Raw genomic sequence first — 25,779 nt, 5'->3', positions numbered from 1 at the left:
ATTTGGTACCTTGTCAAAAGTGTCCATTCTTGCCATAAGAGTCTGGAGTGCAAGGGTCAGTGGTATATTTGACTGTGGAGCTTTTTGCTTGAAGGTTTGATTGCCCATAATACAGCATTACTTATGAAACTTCAAAGGTGTGGGCTGGCAATCCAGTTCTTCTTTTTACTTGATAACTGACTGCCACTTTCCATGATTAATAGCAGAATAGTGTCCTGACTGAAAATCCAGTTTGGAATGTTATAGGTTCAATGCCAGTAGAAACTGTCAATGAAAATGTATTCAGTCCGACAGGATCCACAAAGAGCAATAAGCATTTTGGACAGCTCTCTTTCTTCCTGTCGAGTGTGAAATTATTACTTGAGCACCATAAGCTAAAAGTTTGATTCAATCCTCTTTTGGAAAAGGGGTAAAAATATGCAAAAGAATATATAAAAGAATAAAAATATGCAAAAATAACATTAAAATCTTACGCTAGCAGTTTGCACACAGAATCATGCACTCAAACAGGATCTGTACAATTCCTGTTAGCAGCTGCTTGCAGTTTCCATGTTATTGCAATGATGATCACTGAAAAGGGGTCAGACCTTAAGCAACTCTCTCTCTGTCCATGTGAAAACTGGTGATATGCCCTGATTACCTCCTGTGGCACAAAGGCCCTTTGCAACAAGATGTGGGATAATCAATGGGTCAAAGATTACAGCATGCAAATCTTACGTGTGGTATAAAGAGGCTGTGAATAGTGCACAGCCTCAGTTCTTTGACGACCTGGTAGTTATCTGGGCACAGAAATTTGTCTGTTCTACACGGTTCCACAAAGTGCAGGCATTCATTGACTGCACTTGAGTCCTTGGAAAGAACTCCCTGACAATCTCTTGCCAGGACCACCTGTCTGTAGCCCTGGAGGTATTCTGTCAGGGTGGCCCTATTAAATATGATCCACCAGTTGTTCAAGGTCCCTGTCAATAAATCTTGGAGCATCTGCCCCTTGGAAATCACAAGGTTAGCCATAATATAGTACAATCCTGATGCAGTGTTTTGTACCTGAAATATCAACCATTCCTTCCCAGCCACAGATGCTGCTTGACCTGCTGAGTTCCTTCAGCAACTTGTTTTTTTGCTCCAGATTCCGGCAGCTGCAGTCTCTCGTGTCATGGTATAGTGAACATTCAACTCCAGTAGATGGAAGGCAGTTGTTTTGTGCACGTGTTTTAAGCCCAGTGAGCACTGGCTATTTGTTTAAGTATTGGATGCAATGAGGAAGTCGATTAGTAATGCAGAATGGCATTGACCATGGAAACCTGACAATATTATTTTCAATGCTGAATTTTGTGATATTGCAAAAGCTTTTAAAGTACCATTACAGTGCCATGTAAACAAACAAGCAGCACAAATAGATTTATTGTTCACGGAGCTCAATTAGTCCAAGGTGGTTTAATGTGCACATGGTTCAAATGGACAAAATGTACTTATGCTCTAATGTCTTACCACCTAACTACCTAAAGGAAATTAGAGCCTAAGTACATACAGAGCATTTTAAGAGAGTTTGTATTGAAACTTTGTCTCAGGCTACCATTAGTCTCTTCTGATATTGATCTTGTTTTGTTATACTGGTGGATTAACAGATGATCCCAAACTCTTGTGTGTGATGAATGCAGACGTCAGAAAGTTTTGAAGACTAAGATAGAATATATACTGCACTGCCATATCATATTGCACATCCCACTTAGATCTGAGCTCTTCCATGCTGGCTGGTTTATCTGTATGATTCAGCGTTGCTGCAGCAGCTGACATATTTTCCCAGATTAAGCAGGGTCAGATCTGTCTGTTTGATATTTGGCATACCTGCCACTATCTTTGCAGTTTCAATAGCTCAACATCATAACATGTTAAAAGCACTATTGCTTTGTATGTGCTTAATGATAATGTTTAAGTAAATTAAGCTAAATTCTAATGCAAACTCTTCTATAATGTTCTGTATTTACTTGTACTCTAATTTGTTTTGGTAGGTAGATCCATATTACTAACTGCTCACTAACACCACATCAGAAACATCATCTGCTGTTGTTAAACCGTATCTAAATAATACTTCTCTGCCTACCATTATGTTTTTTAATCAATTTTACATCTTTTGTACTAACCAGCTCCATTCATCAATTATCTGTTATTTATGCATTTGATCTTCTCTGACATGTATCACTGCCCCTTTGAATGTAGGAGTACCCAGATTTGTCCACTATCTAGCAAGTGAGACAGCAAGAAACTCCCGCTCGGCCTCTTGCAAAGACGCCATCCACTGCTCTTAATTTGTCCTTCTCCGACTAATCAGCTCAAGGTGAGGCTTTCCTTTCCAGGACATACAAGATGTCCTCTGTCATTAATAATGTGGTTTCCCCCCTCCACCACCCCCCTCACTTCCCCTTCCCTCAGCCGGAAGAAGGATATTCTCCTAGTCCTTACTTTTCACCCACCAACTTCTGCATCCAAAACATAATTCTCTGACATTTTCACCACTTTCAACATGATTCCACCACCAGTCACACCATCCCATCCCCATCTCTTTCTGCAAAGACTGCTCCCTCTGCAACTCTGTGGATCATCACCCCCCCTTCCCACCCAAGCCACCCTCTCCCTAAGTACTTTCCTCTGCAATTGCAAATGTAATATCTGTCCCAGTATCTCCTTCCTTGCATCCATCCAGAGACCCCAACAAACCTTCCCAGTGATGAGACAGACATTCACATGCACCTCCTCTAACTTCATTCACAGCTTTCGATGCTCCAACTATGGCCTCCTTTACTTTGAGACCAAGTTTAAACTAGGCGACTGTTTTGCTGATCACTTGCACGTGATCCGCCAAGGTCCGCTGGATCGCCCGGTTGCGAGCCATTTTAAACTCTCTCTCTCGTTCCCAGTCAACGTTTCTGTCATGGGCCTCCATCATTGCTAGCGCGAGGCCACATGCAAACTGGAGGAACAGCACATCATATGCTCCTCAGGTAGTTTTCAACCCAACCCAAACATTGATTTCTCTAATTTTAGGTAACTAACCAACAACCCCCCCCACCCCTCTTCCCTTCCTCTCTTTCCTAGTGCCCTACCTGGATACGCACCCATTTTTCTCACTATCCCGCCTCCTTTTCCCTTTTCCCTTTCCCCGTCTTCTTCTACTTGTATTCCTTCCTCTGGCTTCTGCCTTTTGCCTACTTCTAATCTCTAATCTTTGTCCACTCGTCTGCCAGTCAAAAATCTACCTCATCTGTATCCATCTATCTCCTGCCAGGCTTTGCACCCCATCTCTCTTTTCTAGCTTTCTTCCCCCTTCTGTAATCAGTCTAAGGAAGTGTCTGGATCCAAGATGTCGTCTAAACATGTGTTCCAGAGACGTTGCCTGACCCGTTGAGTTACTCCAGCACTTTGGATTTTTTGTATATTTATTTGTTGTGTTGTAAACGCTGCAGCAAATTCTAATTTCATTGTTCCTGACCTGGTGCATATTACAAGTTAAATATTTTTCTCTTGTCTCTTGCTAAGATCACTTGTTATAACTTGTCATAGATGAATCAGGTAGGATTACATGGAAACTGATAGTATGATGTTTTTGGCGGGAAATCTAGCAATGCTATTCAGGGAACCTTGTAATAGAAGATTGCTTTGTTTTTACAACCTCTAAGAACAGTGTTAGGATGGCACAAGTTTTCATTCCATTACTGAACGTGGTGTAAAAAAAATCTCGGCTCTGAGTTCAGGCAAGTAACATGGAAATAAGATAAATCAACGGAAGTGGCAAAAAAATTGATGTATCAATATGTGATTGTTGACATCAACGTCCAAGTTTGTGATGCTGTCAGCGTTCACACCTTTAAGGTGATGTAAGTATAACACAGGGAGAAGTCACGGAGAAGTTATTCAGCCTATCAGAGCCAAGAAACTTTGAATCCAAGTGACTAGAACTGTGAAACAGTGGCTCCAGCTGCTGTGTTGCCCTACCACCCAAACTGGGTGGAAGCCATACATCTGTGAACTGCTGATTGAAAGGCAGATTGTGTCTTCCACCTTGGAAAGATTAACACTGTTCCTTAATCTGGCACATTGTAGTTTTTGCATGTTGTAGAATCTAACGCGTGGAAGAAGACTGCCAGAGATCATTTCACTCAAACCATTCAAACAGTTTGTCGCAGCTGCCAGAGAAAATAGTACCAGTGCCAAGGTACACTTAACAAATGACTGATGTCTGCTTGCTTCAAACAGCAGCAGAAGCAAATTAGCTGGAAAATAGATGTTGTGGTACATATGCACAATGAACACTACAACGTTTAAAGGTGAATGTTACAGGGCTACTGGTCAAACAGCTAACTCCACCCAAATTATGACATGAAAAGTAAATGCTGAAATTGCAAGATTGGACATCAACACATCTGAGCCAGGGCCTAGGTACATTTGGGTTTCTGCCCTGGAATAGAGAACAACTTTATGTAACGCAAGTAGCACCATTTAGCCTTCCTCATCTGACATGTCATGCCCAAATTTGATGAGGTGCTGACTGTCTGGAATCCTTTCTTTAACTGCCAGTTAGCACTGAAAGAACTTATAACAGCTGACTTGATGCAGAATTTCTGACTGAATGGATACTGATTTAATATCAACTGGGCTGAAAACTGGTTTCAAAATTCACCCATGAGGCTTAATCAAAACATGAGTATGTGATGAATTTTGAAAACAAGCATGTAGAAAGAATTGTGATTGAAAGTTGGTCATCTCAGCCCCAGAAAGGTTGGGAGTACATTACCATTCTTTCTATACCCTTGTGTCTACATTTTGGAGCTCCCACCCAGCAACACAGCATGGTATCTATCAACGGGCATTATGACCACCTTCTCAAGGGACGGCCAATGAATTCTGGTTTGACAATCATGCAGTAAATAATGGCCGTGCAGTTATTCAACTTCAAGGTGGGAATTAACTATAGAGAAAAGGAGCGTATCCAGTCAAGCTAAATGTAAGAAAGGACTAATGTGGTTGTTTTTTCACTGGATTTGGCAGTTGGCTGACCACCTACGACTTGAGAGTGTAATAATAACTCCCATACAGCAAATGGCAATGACACTGGACTGGGAGAGGACAGGAGATGTTCCTTATACTCGGAGGAGGTGGAAGGGGGTAGACTGGGAGGGAAGTAGGCGGCGTGGGGGGAGGAAGGAAGGAGAGAGGGAGAGGAATTAGGGCTAATATTGGGGGAGGACAACAGATAGGTGCTCCAGTGGTGAAGGGTGGTTGATGGGTCATATATTTGGGGGAAGCAAAGCAGATGGAATGTATAGGGGGAGTTAGCTAAGGGGGCTTTTGCTCAATAAAGGTCGCAGAATGGATTGCACAGGGGGAGTAACTCACCATCTGACAGCTGTAAGCTTTCGCACCAAATGCAAGAACAAGACAGGAGTGTGATGGAATACTCTCAGTCTGGTTGGATGGGATGCAGCTCCAACACTCAAGACAACCTCCCACTCTAAAAATGCACACCTTGGTTGCAGAATGGACTGATTTTGCTGAAACTATTTCTCCAGGACTTCAGAAGCCTGTGATTCTTCCACAGGCATTTGGGAACACCAGTAACTTTAGGTTATGCATTGGCAGTCTTTCATTACTGCTGACTTCCCTACCCACTACATTGTGGGAGTACCTTTGCGAGAAGGACTGTGGCCATTGGCTCTCATTTTCTCAAGGGTATTTACAGTTGAGCAATAATGCTGCCCTTTTTTGCCACAACCATATATGCTGAAAATGGATCCAAAAAATAAAAGTGGTTTGGGAGCAATACCGGGAAGACCAACAGTTGTGTGCTATATGATAGGCAAGATGGAGTCTAGATAGGGGAAGTCAATATATTGGAAGTGTACAGGGTGATGGTAGGAGGTGAGGATTATATCGATGGGAAAAAACAAATGAGTGATTTTTTATTAGTCTTGTTGAGCTTAATGATGTTTCACTGATCCTGCAGCCTTGTCTGTAGATGTGAAGGGGTTAAAAAGCCAAAACATTTTGCATCTGTCACCTCCACTTTCACAGCATATTCCTCCTACCCTTTTCTTCCTCTATTATTTTCCTTGATGCAATTTTACTATCTGCCTCGGTGATCATGCCTGGTGTCTCACTGTTTAACAATCACACTTGTGTAACCATGAAAAGGGAAAATCTGAGCCTGGGGGACCTTTTGGAAAATATGGTATTGTGCTTTATGAGTCCCAGTTTATTGCTGCACTGTGTGCTGGTGTTGGAGCAGGCTGGTCTCTTGTTGGTTTTTATATAGTACATATGTATTTATATGTATATAGAAGATTACTCATTCTGCTCCCACGAGAAATGGTTTTAATTCATTTGCTGAACAACCAGGACCCTTGTGATCTGCAGCTCTGAGGCAACCTGAGGATAAGACAGGCAATTCTCAGCCCTTGGTCAATAGAAGTATTTGGGCCCATATTAAATATATTTGTTGGAAAAGTAATAGAGTCCCTTGGCATTGGAAATAACAAATACTGGAAGATTGGGAAAGAATGAATGCAGAATTGTACCACCTCATAAGCTGTAAAAATTCTGAATTTAAAAATAAATGAACTTTAACTGCTTGGGGTGCGATTCCTATTCAATCGTCACTCTCAAAAGCTTTCATTGCCTGTGTTCTCCTCCTCATGAATCTGTTTACCATGGTTGGAATACGTTTAGTTAAGACGTACAGCATGGAAACAAATCCTTCAGCTCACCAAGTCCACACCAACCATTGAACATCTGTTCACACTAGTTCTATGTTATCCCACATTCTCTTCCACTCCCGACACACCAGAGGCAATTTACAGAGGCCAATTAACCTGCAAACCTGCACGTCTATGGAATGTGGGAGGAACCTAAGGAAACCCAGTGGTCACACAGAGAACGTGCAAATTCCATACAGATGGCACCCAAGGACAGGATCGAACCAGCTGCACCACTGACTGTGCTGCCTTAAGTTGCCAATTTATTTTCTGTATCTCTTCGTATATTAGCCTCATTGGTGAATGGAAGACAATTGTGGATGAACATGACCTTTTCTTATTTGATGCCAATGTATGGAGTATTTCCTTTTTCTACGATATTGAATTTAATTCCCAATGGCATAAACTAAAGGTCAGGGAAGACATTTAAGTTAATTGATTATGCAATCTCAGCTTCTATTGGATAGTGCCACCCAATCCAGTTTTTCATACTGTCGATTCAAGAGGGAGGATATAGTAGTTAATAATATCTGGGTAAAATATTAAGACGTTTCTGTCTCACATCCTGAAAGGAATCAAACAACTTGGAATTAATGGTTACAGGTGATCTGTCATTGTAATGGATAGACTTAAGCTCTTCATGCAACAGGTGAGCTGGTCTATGTTCATCCTTTCTTATCCACATGAACTCATGTAAAATCCTAGATATAGGTTCTGCCTCACAGTACTGGAGACCCAGTTTCGATCCCAACCTCGGATGCTATCTGTGATGGAGTTTACACGTTCTTCCTGTGATCGCCTGGGTTTTGTCCATGCGCACTAGTTTCCTCCCACATCCCAAAGACGTCAGTGTTTGTAGATTAATTGGGATTAGTAAATTGCCCCTAGTGTGTAACGATCTGTAGAAGTTACAAACTTCTAGTGATTCATACAGAGTACAAAACTGCTTTCTGCATCAGTCTGTTGAAGAACCAATTAAGAAAGTGCTATTTTAGATATATATTATTGTGGAATGAGAAATTATGAATTAAAAACATAGTACTTCAGGGGCCTTAAGAGAAGTGTAATCGGATATTATTTTTTTTTACATGAAGATTGTAAGGATTTAATTAAATCTGAAACTTGGGTCTTGAACCTAAATGAAGCGAACTGAAGAAGTATGGAGTGTGAGCTGACTTTGATAGATTGGGAAAATGCATTAAATGGAATGACTTTAAACATTTAGTGGCTAATATTTAAAGACTTCTTATATAGTTGACAACTAATATATTTCCCTGTTAAAACTCAAAAATCCCACTGGAAGAGTTATCCACCCATGGCTGTTGAGAAGTTAAATTTGTATTAGATTAGATTAAAGTTTTGTGGAGGTGTCCATGTACATGAATCTGAAAGTTTGTAACCAGATACAGCAAGCAATTAAGAAGGCAAACAGTATGCTGGCCTTTATTGCAAGAGGACTTGAGTACAGGTACATTGCACTGCTATTAGACAGGGACCTGGTAAGATCACACCTCTAATATTGTGTACATGTCTACTCTCCCTACTTTCGGCAGCATATACTTGAGATGGAGGGAGTACCAACAAATGTTTACCAAATTGAATCATGGAACGGAGAGTGTGGAGGAGATAGAATCCTTTCATAAAGAGAGATTAAGCAGATTGGCCCTATAATGTCAAGAGTTCAGAAGAATGAAGAATGGTCACCCAGAAATGTATAAAACGCTTACAAAGTTCGACCGATTTGATGCAAAATACTGGTGTTTCTAGGTTGCAGTCTTAAAATTATAATTGGGCATTCCAGAGATGCTGAGATGGCAAAAACAGTTTTTGTCGAGAGGATAGTGATTCTTTGAGTTTTTTAGCCAAGAGGGTTGTGGAAGCTCAATTGCTAAATTTATGCATTGCAAAGATGGATGGATTTCTGTATGTCATGGGAACTCGGAATTAGTATGAGTAACTAAATTATATGAATGAAGGAGTAATATGAATGGCCTACTTCTGCTTCTGTTTCTTTCATTGTTGCATTCTGAAACAATTCCAATATATTTCTTGGAATTTTTCTGAGGCTTTGCTAAAATTTCTATAAAATCCGAATCCCTGTTGTCTGTTTACCAAGTTCAATTCCGAAAGATTTGTCTTGCAATATTGGCTACTTTTATCTTTCTCATATTTCACACTCTTCTCTTCGCCACAACATTTTATGTTATTTCCTAAATGACATGATTCTCTCTGTGTTAAGTATGCTCCTTTCCCTTTACATAAAGTATAACTGTACTTTCCTTATTTCTCTGTTAGCATAGCATTTATTTTTAGATATGTTTAAATACATGACCAGTTTTGTTGACACATTCTTCAAAAACATAGTTGTGATATCTGCACAGATTAATTGCTCTACTCCTGAATACTAATTTCATGACTTCTTTGAGGTTGATCCTCATTGATTTAATTCTGTATGGGGATGGTATTCTTTGGTTTGTTTGCATTTTTGTTCTGCTATAGCAACTTAAATCAAGTGGTTTCGTGGATCAGGGCTAAATCAATGCATGACACTAGTTATCTCGGCTAACCAAATGGTATAGAAGACAATAATTGCAGCAGAAAAAGTGGAGAGGAAATACAATGTTTGTGGCATTGACAAATTTATTTCTTGTTCAAACAATTTCAATATGTTTAAATTACAAATCTTCATCTTACATGATGTGGTTTGAGTTAGCCTCCAACTAAATTTCTCTCAAGCTTGTTGTTCGGTCGTTGCTTTAAGTGTTCCTCTGCGTGTGAGTGGTTGTAAAAAGATACATAATATTGCTGAGCTGATTGATTAACACCCGAGCACTTTTCTCTTGTTCTTTGCCAACTGTATTCTATTATAAAGTGCATGGGCGGAGCCCACAGATGTCAAGGCTGTTGTGGTATGTTATATAATGGAGTGCTTAGATCTTGAATGGTTCAATGGTTCTTTATTATCACATGTACCGAGGCCCAGTGAAATTCTTTTTTTTGCATACAGTTCCGTAAATTATTATAATGCATAAGCACAATCCCTGATTTAGAACAATGTGTGTAGAAATAGCCCACTGCGACCATATACAAGAGTCGAGAGCGGCATTTTCCAAAATCCAAGCTGCAGCTGGCTGTAAAGGCCCATTGCAGTCATCACCTCCATCCGGATTGTCCAGCGAACCGTTTTCCCTCACTTCACGCAGTCCTATGGTCCTTCATCTCTCTCCTCATGCGGCCCAACGGATTAATGGGAAGTCAAAGCTTACAAACCATACTACGATGGCTTGGAACTTTCCAATCTACATCCACCCTGCAAGGCCTCCGTCGAATAATATTTTGCGGCAACTTTCACCGTAGAGTAAGGGTGATTGATGATTGAGCGACACAGCAGATGTGAGCCAATATTAAATGAATCGTGAAATCTGGTACAAGAGGGGAACTGGAAGCCTCTGAAAATTTGGCTTCAGAGGTGCAGTAATCAGAAAGGATCAGAACGCAGGGCCAATAGATCATAACATGTTGAGTATCACTGGGCCAAGCAGATAGACGGATAACATTTAATCCTCTATTCATACGAAGATAACTGATTTAAGATGGACCAGCTTCGGCTAGTCTGGGTGCATTAGAGTAGATGAGAGAATAGGAAAAGCAAGCCAGTGGTCGTATTCCTGACCACTAATCAATCACCATTCCTTGAGAAGCTCAGCACATAAAGGTTTGTTGCTAGCATGATCACGTTTAGCTGAGACTGCCATTGTATTTGAATAGATGCCTTGACAGATGTAACAATTAGGCGCTTGGGTGAATTGTTGATGGTTAACTGATACTTTGTTAAATGCGTTCGGGATTGGAAGGAGAGTAGATGTTTTCAAAAAAGTAAACAAGCTGCAGCAAGGGGATTAAGTTTAAAAGTAATATGTGCAGGAAAGAACAGCAGATGCTAGTTTAAATCGAAGATAGACACAAAATGCTGGAGTAACTCAGCGGAAAAGGCAGCATCTCTGGAGAAAAGGAATGGGTGATGTTTCAGGTCGAGACCTTTCTTCAGACTGAAGTTTAAAAGTAAACCCAATATAGCACAATTTAGTTCACAAAATCTGCACATAACTTTTGGTAATCTGGAATCTTTTTCCTTCAGGACCTCTCTACATTTTCTTAATTCATTTTGAAGGCCAGGCCTCAAGCTCACAGATAAACTGTTTTCATGTTTCAGCAAGTTGCACCCATGGATGTATAATCTGTAATAAGTCTGTCAGCACTGCAGGATAAACATTGGGGGCCACCCTCTCTAGCTTCAACCCTCCCAATAATTAACTCCAAGGTCATTAGGTTTCCACACTATACCAATAGATCTCTGTATTTTAAGAATGCAGCTAAGAAAGGGCCATGTGGGCTGCACTGATAAAAACAATCTCCCACAGATGTCAGCGCCTTCTGTACTGTCTACCACACTTCAAACTCCCAGACTGTTCTGTGCACCAGTTCGCGTTTATTGAACTTTGTGATTTCTTTTGCATGAGTTTAAGAAGGTTTGAAATTCGTTGCCAGTAAATGGGAATAGTTTTTCTTTTGGACATTCCACTCTAACATTAAAGGGCCTGTCCCACTTAGGCAATTTTAAGGCGACTGCCGGCGACTAGGCTGTCGCCGAACGTTCGTTGGGGTGTCGCGGGCATGATGGTGAGGAATCTTCAATGAATCGTAGTGGATCTCGGCGCGTCACGGAACCATTTTCCAGATAGAAATTTCTCGGTGACAGCTGGCTTGTCGCCAGGTATCGTAGCTTATTGCGGGCGCTGTCGCATGCTGTCCCCAGGTGTGCTAGGTTGTCGCAGATGCATTTAGAAGCACGTAATATTAAATTAAGAAAAGGCATTTGAAGAGACCAGAAGATAGTTTTGTTTAACCAATTTATTTACTGTCAGGACATTTGACAGGTAGATTGGAGGCGGCAGTTTGACGGTCAGGTAAACGTGGGAATTTTGCGATGTTTCCGAAGACGGTGTAATCTCTTAGCCAGGTGCTAGTTTCACAAAAAAAGTAACTTGTATCGACCTCACTCGGCATTGTCGTGGTCATTGTCGTAGGGTAAAAGAAAATCTCGGCGATCTGCTTCGACTTTCAGTCGCTGGCAGTCGCCTTAAAAATCGCGTAACTGGGACAGGCCCTTAACTATAGAGCATGACCTCGTCGGCACCAGAAAAGTGGCGACACATGTACTGCCTAGTTAAGGTCTGTATATGATTTTAACGGGATGTATGTATGCTAGACAAAGCATTTCACTGTACCTAGGTACAGGTAACAATAAAACATAATTGAATCATTGATAAAGTATCATTGAATTGAATCGGATAAAGTATTCCTTAAATGCCCTCCCATATATTAACCCAAGCAACCTCAACCTCTAGTGACCACATGTGGGAACTTTCACTTTCCCCCTGTACCTGTGCAGTATCTCCAGACTTGACAATCCGAACACAACCCTGCCCTTCCTCTCATATTCTTCCCTCTCTAAGCTTCGGATTGAACAAAAATCTGCTGCTCAATGCATGTTTGCTCATTCGTGATTTTGGATGAACATGAATCTATTTTAATTCCTGGTTTCTGAATTCTGAGAAAGTTTATGGATGACATAACAGACTGCTGATGTGGTAAATATGGACTTTCAAACTACATTTAATATCGTTGTTAGGAAAATGGAGGGAAGTGTATGGTAGTGTTTCCTAGGGCTGGTACTAGAACCACTGCTTTCTATACTTTTATTTCTCCTGAGCATTCCTCTCTCTGAGTTCTCCTCTTTCCTCTCTCCTTATTTCATGCAGTCAAGTTCTATTTATAGTAGCTTGCTTTTAGACTTCATCCATTCATTTTTTGGGATCTGCATCACTGGTTGGGCCGATATTTATTGACCATTCCTAATTGCCCTTGTAAAGAAGGCAGTGAGCTGTCTTCTTGAACCGTTGCAGTCCTAATTTTGAAGGTACTCTTCAACATGCTGTTCGTTCTGGAGATTTAGGATTTGGATTGTGAAGATGAAGGATTAGTGATATGTTTCCAAGTTCAGATTTTGTATTTGTTGAAGATCATTTGTGTAGCTCGTGTTATTCTGATTCAACTCTGCCTCGTCCTTGGTGATAGTGATCGTAGGTTTGGCAGATACTATCAGGTTAGTCTAGATAAGTAACTGCAGCACATTTTGTAGATGTTCACACTGTAGGTAGTGGTGTAGGGAATAACTGGTCAGTTTAGTTGATGGGGTGCCAAGCAAGTGAGTGGCCTTGTCCTAACATTGTGTTGATTTAATCAAGTTGTTAGAGCTTCACTCATGCAGGCAAGTAGAGTGCAATAGATAACACTTCTGATTTGTTCCTCTGAGCTTTGGGCCATCAGGCAGAGAGTCACCCACCACAAGACATCCAGCCTCAGATGTACACTTGTACCCACTCTATTTATGTGGCTGGTCTAGTTAAGTTTAAGTGTTGGACAGATATTGCTGGTCAGAGCTCTGCTGATTTGATGACTGGAGCCAAGTGATTCTCATGAAACCCAAACTGAGTGTTGTTGGGCAAGGTATTGATGAGTTAGTGCCGTTTCAGCACAGTTGATAACTTCTTTCATCTCTTTGCTGATGATCAAATGTAGAATGATTGGGTTGTAATTAGCTGGGTTCGATTTTTCTTGCCCTTTATGAACAGGACATACCTGATCAAATTAACATTGTTCAATTTAACAATAGAATTAATGGTTATCTATATATTACTAAAACTCTCATCTAGTGTGTGTGTTTGTTTGTATATTCCCAAAATACAGCCAAAACGGTACAAGATAGTGCAACAATTTTAGGCTCATCTTACTCACCATTCACCGGTGTGCATTTCTCAGGTTTCGTGACATTTTAAAAGTAATTAGCTTAATAAACTTTAATAAATGTGCTCCCCACCTCTGTGCAGCAGCGCCGGGAGGACCGGTGCCCATCCCAGCATGCCACGCGCCTGACCTTCCTCCCGTGGTGGAGCGTGGCGGCAGAGGGTCAAAGAAGATGGCCGCCGGCATGACAAACCTGCCACAGGGCCTTGCTGCCGCTCTCCTGCTGTTAGCCGCCGCGATAGCCACCCAGGGTCAGGGTGAGTGGCTCCCTCTCCCCTTTCCTCTTCCCCCTCGCCCATCCCCGGCCCTGGGGGAGACTCCCTGGCCGGCAACGGGTCCATGGACATTAGTTGGGGGAGGGTTGCTGGGCCCGCAGGAGAGGTTTGGACCCAACGGGTCTACGGGTCACTCTGGCCGCAGCGATGGCCGCCCGTGGCCGGGGTGAATGGCTCCTTCTCCCCTTTCCTCTCCCCTTCGCCCGCCCCCTGCCCAGGGGGCACTCCCCGGGTGGCCACGAGTAGTCAGTTGGGGGAGGGTTGCTGGGCCCACAGGAGAGGTTTGGACCCAACGGGTCCAAGGGTCATCTAGTTAATACTATTGTTGCAATTATTCTAGAAAGGGCCGGCAAGAATTGTAGTTCATTCAGGAACATGAGTCTTCTGTACTATATCCATGACGTTTCCATGGACTTTACTCTATACAGAGCAATCAGCAGTTTCCTGATATTATCCGTAGTGAATCCAATTGGCTGGAGACTAAGCTCTGTGATGATGGGAATCTTCTGAAGTTGAAATTGATTATTCACTCATGGCTTCTGACTGAATAAGTTTTGCCTTTAGCAGTCCGATATTGGGCCCTGTGATAGTGAGGGTGGGGACTTTCTTGGAGCCTCTTCCTCTTATTTCCATTCAGGATTAGATGTGTCGGGAGAGCTGTGCTTTGTTATAATTTATTGGATTGTATGTTGCTATGTTCTTTCTGTTACATGTTGCTTTTGCTGTTTTGCATGCATGCAGTACAGGTTCACCAAGTTGGCATCTCACTTTTATTGAATGCACGGTGCTGATCCTGACATGTCCTTCTACAGTCCTCCCTGAACCACAATTAATATCACGAAAGCAATGGTGAACTTAGGGACTTACTGTTCCATGTGGTTTGCAGATTGTTATGGTGGATATTGTCCCTACTTCTCATGGTCCACGGGGCTTAAAGAAAGCAGAATTTTGAGCTGCGAGATTTGTGCTGCGTCCATCACATTTTTTTTCATTCAACTGGGGTATACTTTGGAATGATCTCACATTGTTAAAATTGAGTTATTATGGGAAAGATTGCACAGAATTATAGCTGATTTTGGAGTGCCACAATTGAAACATCAGTGTTGGAATGCCGTATGCAATGAAATACAACAAATTGAAAAGTTACAACAGTATCAGTTCATAAATTTGGCTTTCACTCATTATCAATCTTGCTTTTTGTCATGAGAATGGAAATGAAAAATGACAATTTACCATTGTAAGTTTTTCAATTTCCCAAAAGACTAAATGATTGCTTCATGTACAATTACTGAAATTTGGTCTGCTCTACTTTCTCAGTGTAGCACTGATATCATTTCACCTTAACCAGCACTTTTTGTCTCAGAAAGGACTGCGATAGAACATCTGATTTCTCACCTTGCTGATTGGACATGCCGCTGAAGATGACTTAGTCCTGCTCCACTGCCAGTAGCATGGAGGGAGTGGGACATATAGGTACTTGGGGAAAGAGTCAAGTCAAGTCAAGTCATTTTTATTTGTATAGCACATTTAAAAACAACCCACGTTGACCAAAGTGCTGTACATCAGTTCGGGTACTAAGAAACGAACATACAATGGCACACAAACATAACAGCACATACATAAACAGTTCACAGCGCCCCCTCAGAGGGCCTCAAACGCTAGGGAGTAGAAATAGGTTTTGAGCCTGGACTTAAAGGAGGCGATGGAGGGGGCAGTTCTGATGGGGAGAGGGATGCTGTTCCACAGTCTAGAAGCTGCAACCGCAAAAGCGCGGTCACCCCTGAGCTTAAGCCTAGACCGCGGGATAGTGAGTAGCCCCAAGTCGGCCAACCTGAGGGACCTGGAGATAGAGTGGTGGGTTAGAAGATTTTTGATATGGGGGGCAAGCCCGTTTAGGGCTTTGTATGTGAATAGGAGGAGCTTGAAGTTGATTCTGTACCATACTGGGAGCCAGTGGAGAGAGCCCAGAATCGGGGTGATGTGGTCCCTTTTACGGATTCCCGTCAGGAATCTCGCTGCGGCGTGTTGGACCAATTGCAGGCGGGACAGGCATGATGGCTGATCCCAGTGTATAGGGAGTTGCAGTAGTCTAGGAGGGAGGAAATGAATGCGTGAATGATTTTTTCAATGTCGTCAAATTGGAGGAATGGTTTGATTTTAGCTATGGTACGAAGCCGGAAGAAGCTGGCTTTTACCACAGCTGAATCTAGACCATTTGAAAATTGCTGAAGGGAATCATTGTGATAAAGTCACACTAGCAAATTCAGATAGAACTTAGGTGCAGAGCAGTCATCAAAATCCTTGTAGGATTTAAAAGGCTGCCTCACCATGAAGTATCTAGGTGATGATGAGAAATAGATACAATACACAAAGCTATTAAAAGTGGCATGTAATGCGATAAAATTACAATTAGGCAAGAAAATGGCAAATGCAATTACCAGTCATGTCAAAGAACGGGACTATAACGCATCGTTAGCCCCATGGATAGCCTGTTTCGCACCACCACCCCTATTAAGCCAATGATGTGATGGATCAATAACTCTTTTGTGAAATACATGTCATGCATCTTTGTTAGTGCTTATTGCTTTCTGTTTTGGGAAGCTGACAGTTGTACTTACTGAGGTTTCTGCCCTTTGACCATCCATTTCAATTTTTGAGATAGCTGTTCTCATAGCATTTGCATGCTTTTCCTCAAATTTCTGCAGCTCCTCCATGGCAGCATTTGAGGAATCTATTGGGGATTCTTCAATTCACATTGAAACAACTGGATACCCCAAGACATAGGAATAATGGATACCACCACCTTGCTACGGTGTAAGTGACCTATGACTATTAGATACTTTTGAACTTAATCTTTTGTTCCCTGGTTTGATGCATGTTAGGGTCCCAGGATAGTTGTATGTTCCTTGCAATTGATGAAATCATTCTATGAAGTTGTGTCATTCTAAAGATACTGGTGTGATTAGGGTTGTAATTGAATCCTGATGAACACATTAACTACTTGGCTAAGTAACTATGTACATGAGCCAGGGACTAAAAACTCCAAATTCTTATAAGTATCTGGCAAGCCTTCAACTCATCACCCACTCAATCATGCAGTCAACAGCTCATTTGAAGTAACACAAAACACTCAACAAAGGCAATTATTTAATGGAATGGATTTGATTTGTAAAATGTGCTGTAGCACCTGGGCTTATGTTTTTCCTGGATTGATTGTAAATTTCAAACGGCAATTTTGAATTGCATTTTGCTTTTTATTGGGAATTTTGTAGACTGGCCAGGAATGAAAATGGGCTCGAGGGTGATATCTGGTTCCTTTGGGATTCGAGACAACAAAAGTGAATAGTTTATTTGATCTTTTGGGAATTGTAAAATTGGTATGAATGGGTAAAGGGTCTGGAAAGTTGGAATGAAATGTTTGCTATCTTTATTTTTTGCAGTTCTATCCATTAGATTTTAATTTAGGAGACTTGACTGTTGTCTCCCACACACTTTAGTCACATTGAAAAATAATACCAAATGGATTGTAGGTGTTTGTTAGGGCCACTGCCCCAATATCGCTCCGCTAACTTATGTATGTTGAAAAAGGAAGAGATTCAATTTGGTTTTGAGGCACCTCATAATTGAATAGCCTCACCTTCTGGATTCATACTTAGAATGGCCACAAACAACATACCATATGATTGCTGGGCTCCAGCAGATCAAAAAACAAAGAACATGTTGGAGTAGGCTGGAAATTGTGCTAATGAATTTACCACCTTTGTAAGTGAAGCGATAAGACTTTACACATACAGTACTGAACTTCTTCCTATCTAGCACCTTCTTTGTTCCATAATGTATTTTCATTTCACATGAATAAGTTTGTGGAACTGATCCAGAGTTGGTTAGAGAGACTGACAAATGGGAGAGTAATTATTATTGCAGAAACCAGCCTTTAGAATATCCAGTCAATGAGAATGGGGACCAGATGTTTCTCAGGTGATATCGGACTGCTCAGTGGGTCACTTCCTAGCAAAACACAGTCTCTATAGGATAAACATCATTAAAATGTAATAAATGCAATAAAAAAAAGATTAACAGCATGAGCTTTTATTGGAATAGAAGTCTTCATTCACAGCTTTTTAGAAGTGTTTTGGAAAAGGTTGCTCAGTCTTTAGAGACCGGGACTCAAAGGACTTTGCAGGCTCCTGCAAGATATTTAAGAAGGCTTTTTTCAATCAGTTTGGTCAATCTCTGAGAAGTGTTGGAATGAATGACACCATTTGTTACCCTTTTCTCTTAAATGAGATCCAACTTGAGGAAATTGTGTTTTGGCAAAACTTATTTTATTGTTTGTGTACTATTTTATGATATTGTGTCCTGCATTTCATTACAAAGGTTTAAATTGTTTTATTTCCTTGGTTAAGTTGAGCTGAATATTTTTGATGAACAACTAACTACCATTGTGCCTCTTTCCCTCACTCTGGCAGTCTTTTTTGGATCAAGAATGGTTGGCTTCCACTCCAGTTCTTGGGTTCAAGATGGGACCCACAGACTCTTCTACTGGTTAGCAGGAGCTGATTAAAAGGAGGGGTGGTGAGGGGATTGGGGGAGGGGGAGGGGGGATATTTTGAGAACAAAAGGATTTTGCCTGGGCTTCCAGGGTTCATTTGTAACCACAACATAATAGAACATAACCAGGTAACCAGAATATAATAGTGCAAAAACCAAAGTAAGCAGTGCAACCAAAACAAAGTCCATAGTAGACTGTTGCTAAGGTAAGGTGGTGGATCGGGTTGTGCAGTGTGGTTCCAAGAGCCTGTTGGTTGCTGGCAAGAGGCTGTTCAGAAACCTGGTGGTCAGGCCCTTGTATCTACCTTTCAGACAGTAGCAACAAGATGAGAGCACGGTTAGGGTAGTGTGCGTCTTTGATGATATCAACTGCCTTTTTGAGGCAGCACTTCCTTTAGATCCATTTGCTGGTGGGGCAGTCAATATCCACCACTTTCTGCAGCCTCTTTCGTTCCTGGGCGTTCGGGTTACAGAACCAGGCCACGATGCAACCAGTCAGAAAACTCTCTACCGTACAACTCGCTGGTAATGGGATAGATATTAATTTACATCCTTGAATAATGCCAAATATATTCCTTCCAGCAGAAAACAAGAGATCATGAACAGGTTTGCAACTCAGCCTGATCTTAACGTTAACCCCCCTGCTTCACCAACAACCATTTCTCTGCCTGTTATGATAACTGTCAACACCAATTAAAGATGGGAATTCTTAATTCATAAGACCAGGAAGTTAAGCTGTACATTTTTTTTGCAAAGGGAGATGATGCTGCGCTGTCTGGCAAAACAGTCCCTCTGTTGGTTTAATAATCGGAGCTTGTTTGCTCACACCTGATGGGTCTCATGTGAATTAATCTCATCTGTTCCAAACTATTGCAGTGCGCAACAAAGTACCTCATACCACCCATCCTCCGATGATTTAGTTTCGTCATCTAGTTTTAGTTTTAGAGGTACACCGCGGAATCAGGCACTGCGGCCCACCAAGTCTGCTCCGACCAGCAAACTCAGCACATTAACACTATTCCTCACACACTAGGGACAATGTACACATACACCAAGCCAATTAACCTACAAACCTGTACGTCTTTGGAGTGTGGGAGGAAACCAAAGACATCGGAGAAAACCCACGCGGTCACGGGGAGAACGTACAAACTCCGTACCGACAGCACCCGTAGTCAGGATTGAATCCGACACTGCAAGCGCTGTAAGGCAGCAACGCTACCGCTGCGCCACCGTGCCACCTCATCTGTTGCTGGTATTTGGTCAGCTGCAAATATTTCCATTGAGTTAGAGGGAGTTGAATGGAGCAAGACCCCAAGTCACAAAGCAGCCAATTTATGATAAGGTTGCTGAGATGCCTCTGTCATATTGAGGAGCAAGTTCATGACTTTAGATTGTGTCTTCAGGATGGGGATGGACTGAGTCAGTGCAGCATGAATGCTGCAAGTATAGAAAATTCCCTGCTCTTCAGCATCATCTAATAAACTGTTGGGAACAAATTAATTGATCATATTTCTGAGTGACCAATAATTTTACTTTGCTACATGGTTTGGGAATCAAAGGAGCTAACATACATAAGAAATTAGTTGTTATAGCACTTGCTTTTTTTTTGTCACTTCGCAGAGATTGGTTTAGTTTATAGTCATGTGTACTAAGGTACAGAGAAAAGTTTTTTGTTGCATGCTATCTAGTCAGTGGAAAGACAATATATGATTACAATCGCCCCATTTGCAGTGTATAGATACATGATGAGGGAATAACGTTTAGTGCGAGGTAAAGCCAGTAAAGTCCGATCAAAGATGGCCTGAGGCTCACCAATGAGGAAGATAGTAGATAGACACAAAATGCTGGAGTAACTCAGCGGGACAGGAAGCATCTCTGGAGAGGAATGGGTGACGTTTCGGGTCAAGACCCTTCCTCAGACTGTCTCGACCGGAAACATCACCCATTCCATCTCTCCAGATTTGCTGCCTGTCCCGCTGAGTTACTCCAGCATTTTGTATCCATCTTCTGTTTAAACCAGCTTTTGCAGTTCCTTCCTACACAGATAGATAGTAATTCAGGACTGCTAGTCTAGTTGTGGTAGGATGATTCAGTTGCCTGACAACTGCTGGGACAAAACTGTCCCTGAATCTGGAGGTGTGTGTTTTCACACTTCTATGCCCTTTGACTGATGGAAGAGGGGAGAAGATGGAGTGGTCAGGGTGTGACTCGTCCTTGATTATACTGCAGTGTGAAGTATAAATGGAGTCAATGGAAGGGAGGTTTGTTTGTGTGATGGTCTGGGCTGTGTCCACAATTCTCTGCAATTTCTTATGGCCTTGGATGGACCTGCTCCCAAACCAAGCTGTAATGCATCCTGATAAAATGCTTTCTATTGTGCAGACGTTAATGAGAGTTGTAGGGGACATGTCAAACTTCCTAAGCCTTCAAAGGAAGTAGAGGCGTTGTTATGCTTTCTTGGTTGTTGCTTCAATATGGGTGGTCCAGGAGAAGTTGTTGGTGATATTGACTCTGAGGAATTTGAAGGTTTCAACCTTCTCTACTTCGGTGACATCAATGTAAACTGGGGCATGTGTACCGCCGCTTCGCTTCCTGAAGATGATCACTATCTCCTTTGTCTTGCTGACATTGAGAGATAGGTTGTTGTCACGACACCAGGACACAGGATTCTCTATCTCCTCCCTGCACTCTGTCCCATCATTAGATGAGGGACTTCCTGCTATCATAGGACATTTCAGAACAATGGGCTCAGAATTGTGCTGATGAAAATCATATTTCAGTGATATTGTTCTTTATCTCCATCTTAAGTGTCAGGAAATGATAAAACACTGAATGATAAATCGGGTGAACACATTAAAATTCTGAAGCTGCGATGAAGGAAGAAACATTCACAAGGATTACAGTCAGTTTACAAAATGTGAATGTTTACAGTCTTTTTTCCTGCATTACAAACTTTGTGTTTGGAAGCAAAGTTGTTGTGTTGTTGCAGTAAATCTACCCACAAAAACCCAGTAATATCTGTCCCATAAATTTTGCTTTTGTTAATGTCACTTGTTATCAGGCTCAGCTGTTGGGAATGTCACAAAGCTGCCAATCACAATAAACCAGAAAGTAAAACACATTCTGGTTAAAACTGAAATATTCTCACTTTACCAAACGTTATTGTGAGATATTATCTGCTTATAATTGTTCATAGATTATGAATTAATACAAGATTGTGGCCATTTGCAGAATAATTTTTGTTTTTATTAGAAGGCCATTCAATTTATTTTGTTCATGGTGGGATTTGGTGGAACAATTGGTGAGTTAATTTCAAACATTGCATTCTAATGCTTTTTTGGGGCGTTTTCCAACTTGCTCAATATATTTCAGAAATTAGCTCATATAATAATAATTTGTTATAACTTGATAAAAGCAATACTTACACTAAACAACAATGACAAACCTTGGCATCGGTCTAGTTCTGAGAAAGGTCTTTGACCTGAAACATTAACACTATTTCTCTGTCCACAAATGCTGCCTGACCTTATTTCAAATTTGCAGCATCTGTGGTTTTTTAAACGTTTTTCCATGACACCAATTTCAGTTGGACACGATGTAAGGAAAGACTATCAGAGGGAGTGCGTATTGACTGTAAACAGGTGGAACCAGTGGAGATTGGAGCTTTAAGAGGAATGCGTAACCTAGAAGCAGAAAGGAGCAAAATAGAATTCTGAATTCTGAAAGAACGTTCTTTTAGGAAGGAGATGAGGAGACATTTTTTTAGTCAGAGGGTGGTGAAGCTGTGGAATTCTTTCCCACATAAGGCTGTGGAGGCCAAGTCAGTGGATATTTTGAAGGCAGAGATAGATAGATTCTTAATTAGTGCAGGTGTCAGAGGTTATGTGGAGAAAGCAGGAGAATGGGGTTAGGAGGGAGAGATAGATCAGGCATGATTGAATGGTGGAATAGACAATGGGCTGTATGGCCTAATTCTACTATTCCTTATGGCGTTATGAGTGGAGCTCCGATATTGTTGGTATTGTCCGAATCTAGCCCAAAGGAATCTGAATGCACCAACTTTAAATTTAATAGGACCTGGAAGTACATATAATTGAAGTTGACCTCGATAATGATCACTTCAACTGTAGAGGAAGTAAACCATTCGTGGCAGAGTTCATGGAAGGTTTGGAATCTCAGATTTTATATAGATTATGATTTTGTTGGCAGTGGGCTGTAAAAACAATAATTAAAGTGAAAAGATTGACAATTCATCACCTATTGCCATCTAAATTTCATTCATAACTTATTACCTTCTCAAGTCAATTGTAGTGCAAAATTTCAGGGATTATAACAGCCAGTCCTACTAATTGATCTCCGGTTGTTTATTTCTGTCTATGTTGTAATCATCTCTTGTTCAGATTTATAAGATCATGAATGGACAATGTTTCCCTGATTATCTGGCCTGTTCTATGTTCATTTGCAAAGAAGGCAGATATGTCAGCTACCGTGCATCTGGAAGAGGTTGCACACAAGATGGGAATATATTAGAGAGACACCAGGAACTGCAGATGGTGGTTTACAAAAAAAGACATAAAGTGCTGGAGAAATTCAACAGGAACTTGTCTGTGGCTGTAGTACTTGACAAGGTTATACAACAGGCAATGGAATACATATCAGGGTGTTAAATACATCAGATGTTGGCTCGTACAGTAAGCCATCTGGAATACAGTGCTCCATTAAAGACCTTGATGAAAAGAATGATCGAAAACGGCGTCTCGCCCGATCGTCAAAAAGTGGAAATTACTCTTTTGTTCCTTGGGATGTCCCAAAGTACTTCACAGTCAATGAATTACATTTGAAATGCTGCTGTTAACATAGCCAAAGGCAGCAATTATTTTGTGCACAGCGGTTTTCTTTTACAAAGATTAACACAATATCTGGTGAAACTGCTTTTGGTGTGGTTGAGGGATAAATTTTGGCCAAGGTATTGGAAGAATTCCTAATTGTTCTTCAAATAATGCAGTGAGAGCTATAACGCTCTCTGTGCAATAGACACAGCCTCAGTTTAAGGTTTCATCTGAAAGGTTATGCCGTTTGACAATGCAGCAATTTTCAGTAGTTCTACTGAAATGTTAGCTTGTATTCCAAATTCAGATCTCTGGCATGGGATTGAATCTCTGACTATTACGTGAATATATAAAGGAAATGTTCAGATGGTAGTTCCACTAGACACCATCATTAAAGAGAAGCCTGTCTCAAATTTTCAAGCAATATGTCAGCACAGTGGCGAAGGTGGTAGAGCTGTTGCCTCACTGCAGAGATTTTGATCTTGTGGAGATTCTCCCTGTCATTTGTGGATTTGCTCCGGGTGCTCTGGTTTCCCCTCACATCCCAGAGATTTGTGAGTTTGTAGGTTAATTGCCCTCTGTAAGAAAAATTGCCTCTAAGGCAAAGGGAGTGGATGAGAGAATGGGATAACATAGAATTAGTTCGAACTGGTGATCGATGGTCAGCGTGAACTCGATGAGTTGAAGGGTCTGTTTCCATGCTGCATCTCTAAACTAAAATACTCACACTTTATTCCTAAAGTCACCACAGTCTCAGAACTACCACCAACTGGTGAAAAGATGCACAAAATTCCAGTATGGTATGGTACTTTATTTGTCACAGGTACAGTGAAATTCATTTTTGTATACAGTTTAGCAGTTCAACATGGAAAATAATTGCTCCAGTTGAAAGATTCACTGTCTTGTGGTACTCACATTGTATATTGATACAGAGTTAATTAAAGTTTGTCTGTGTGATGTCAATTATCTAAGAAGCCATTGATTAGAATTTGAGTTTAAAAGTGCCTGCTGTCAGCTTTGAAGAAAGAGTGCATCTTAAATATTTCAAATATTAAATTGTTTTATCCATATAACAAATAGCACTTAGGCATTTCTTTTATGACAATATTAAAAAGACTAAGTGTGGTGCACTGAGCAACGTATTCATTCAGAATTGCTGAGTGATGTAGGTTTGAATAGGCTATGGACATTCGCAAATCATTGAGGTTGAAGGATGCATTTCATAATGATTGTGCAAACAGTTTCCATGTTCAACCAAGCCAGATTAACTATTTGTTCAACTACTGTTTATCTAACATTTCTTTTGGCAAATGGATTTTCATGCTTATCCACAAAACAGTAGTGAACTAACTTCTGTAGATGAGCACTCTTTTGGCAGGAACAGCATCTCATATTTCGCTTGGGCAATTTATACCGGTATGAACATTGACTTCTCTAATTTCAGATAGTTCCTCTGTCCCTCTCTCTCCCCTCCTCCTTCTCAGTTCTCCCACTAGTCTTCCTGTCTCCTACTACATCTTATCTTTGTCCCGCCCCCTCCCCTGACATCAGCCTGAAGAAGGGTCTCGACCTGAAACGTCACCCATTCCTTCTCTCCCGAGATGCTGCCTGACCCGCTGAGTTGCTCCAGCATTTTGTATCTACCTTCGATTTAAACCAGCATCTGCAGTTTTTTTCCTACACTCTTTTGGCAATGATTGGTGGGCAAGTTGGGCCAAGGGGCCTGTTTCCACATTGTATGACACTATGACTCTATGTTAAATAAATGTAAGCTTTTCCATTCTTTTGATTATACAGAGTAGGATTTCTGTGAAGCATATTTTTGTTTTGTTTGCAGGTATCGTCATGGTCCTCATATGTGCCAGTCGCGATATGGAAGTGGCTGCTGCCTGGGCTGGAGGCAAACACTGGGCAGTGGACTCTGTGTGATGCGTAAGTTACAAAATCCTGAAGGAAATGTTTCAGATTTGACCCCTCTTTCTCACCCTGCTCCAAATTCTGCATGCTGCTGTCCAATCACATCTGCTTTGGTCAGCCATTCTATCAATGCAACTCTGTATTGAGTGAAGGGTGAGTAAGGGCACTTTCTGGTTACATGTCATCTCTGCACAGGCAACTTCTGGTCTGTTGTTGGAACTATTGTGTGATACATTGCCAACTATGCTCTCACTCACTCACAATTTGTCTGACTCATTCACTCACTCTATATCCTCAGTCTCCCTCTCTTTTGTCCTACATCCCAGTCTCCCCTTGACTCACTATATATGTCTAAGTCTCTGACCCATGCATATGCCCTTGCCCCACACACAATATCACCGCTTGCTCATACTTCCATTCTCAATCACATCCCTGAAGTTGCCAACAGTCGCTTGACAAACAATGTGATTGACAGGGCATTCTACTGCCTGCCAGCTGAAAATGCTTAATTTCTGACTAAGGCAGAGACTGCCAACGTTTAGGTGGAGATCACAGCGTAGGCAGGTCTGATCCCTGCATAAGATCCACATGTCC

The 25,779-nt window shown here is 41.3% G+C and overlaps 1 protein-coding gene across 1 annotated transcript in view; it reads left to right on the top strand.

The window, feature by feature from the left end:
• Positions 1 to 25,779, top strand: part of LOC144602075 (kielin/chordin-like protein) — a 193,886-nt gene that overhangs the window by 10,832 nt on the left and 157,275 nt on the right. The window contains exon 2 of the mRNA XM_078414768.1: positions 25,106 to 25,200. Within this exon, the coding sequence (XP_078270894.1) occupies positions 25,106 to 25,200 (95 nt within the window). The remainder of the gene's footprint in view (positions 1 to 25,105; positions 25,201 to 25,779) is intronic.

The sequence above is a fragment of the Rhinoraja longicauda genome, chromosome 18 (assembly GCF_053455715.1).
Source record: "Rhinoraja longicauda isolate Sanriku21f chromosome 18, sRhiLon1.1, whole genome shotgun sequence".
Lineage (NCBI taxonomy): Eukaryota > Metazoa > Chordata > Chondrichthyes > Rajiformes > Arhynchobatidae > Rhinoraja > Rhinoraja longicauda.
This window is presented reverse-complemented; position numbering and strand designations above follow the sequence as displayed.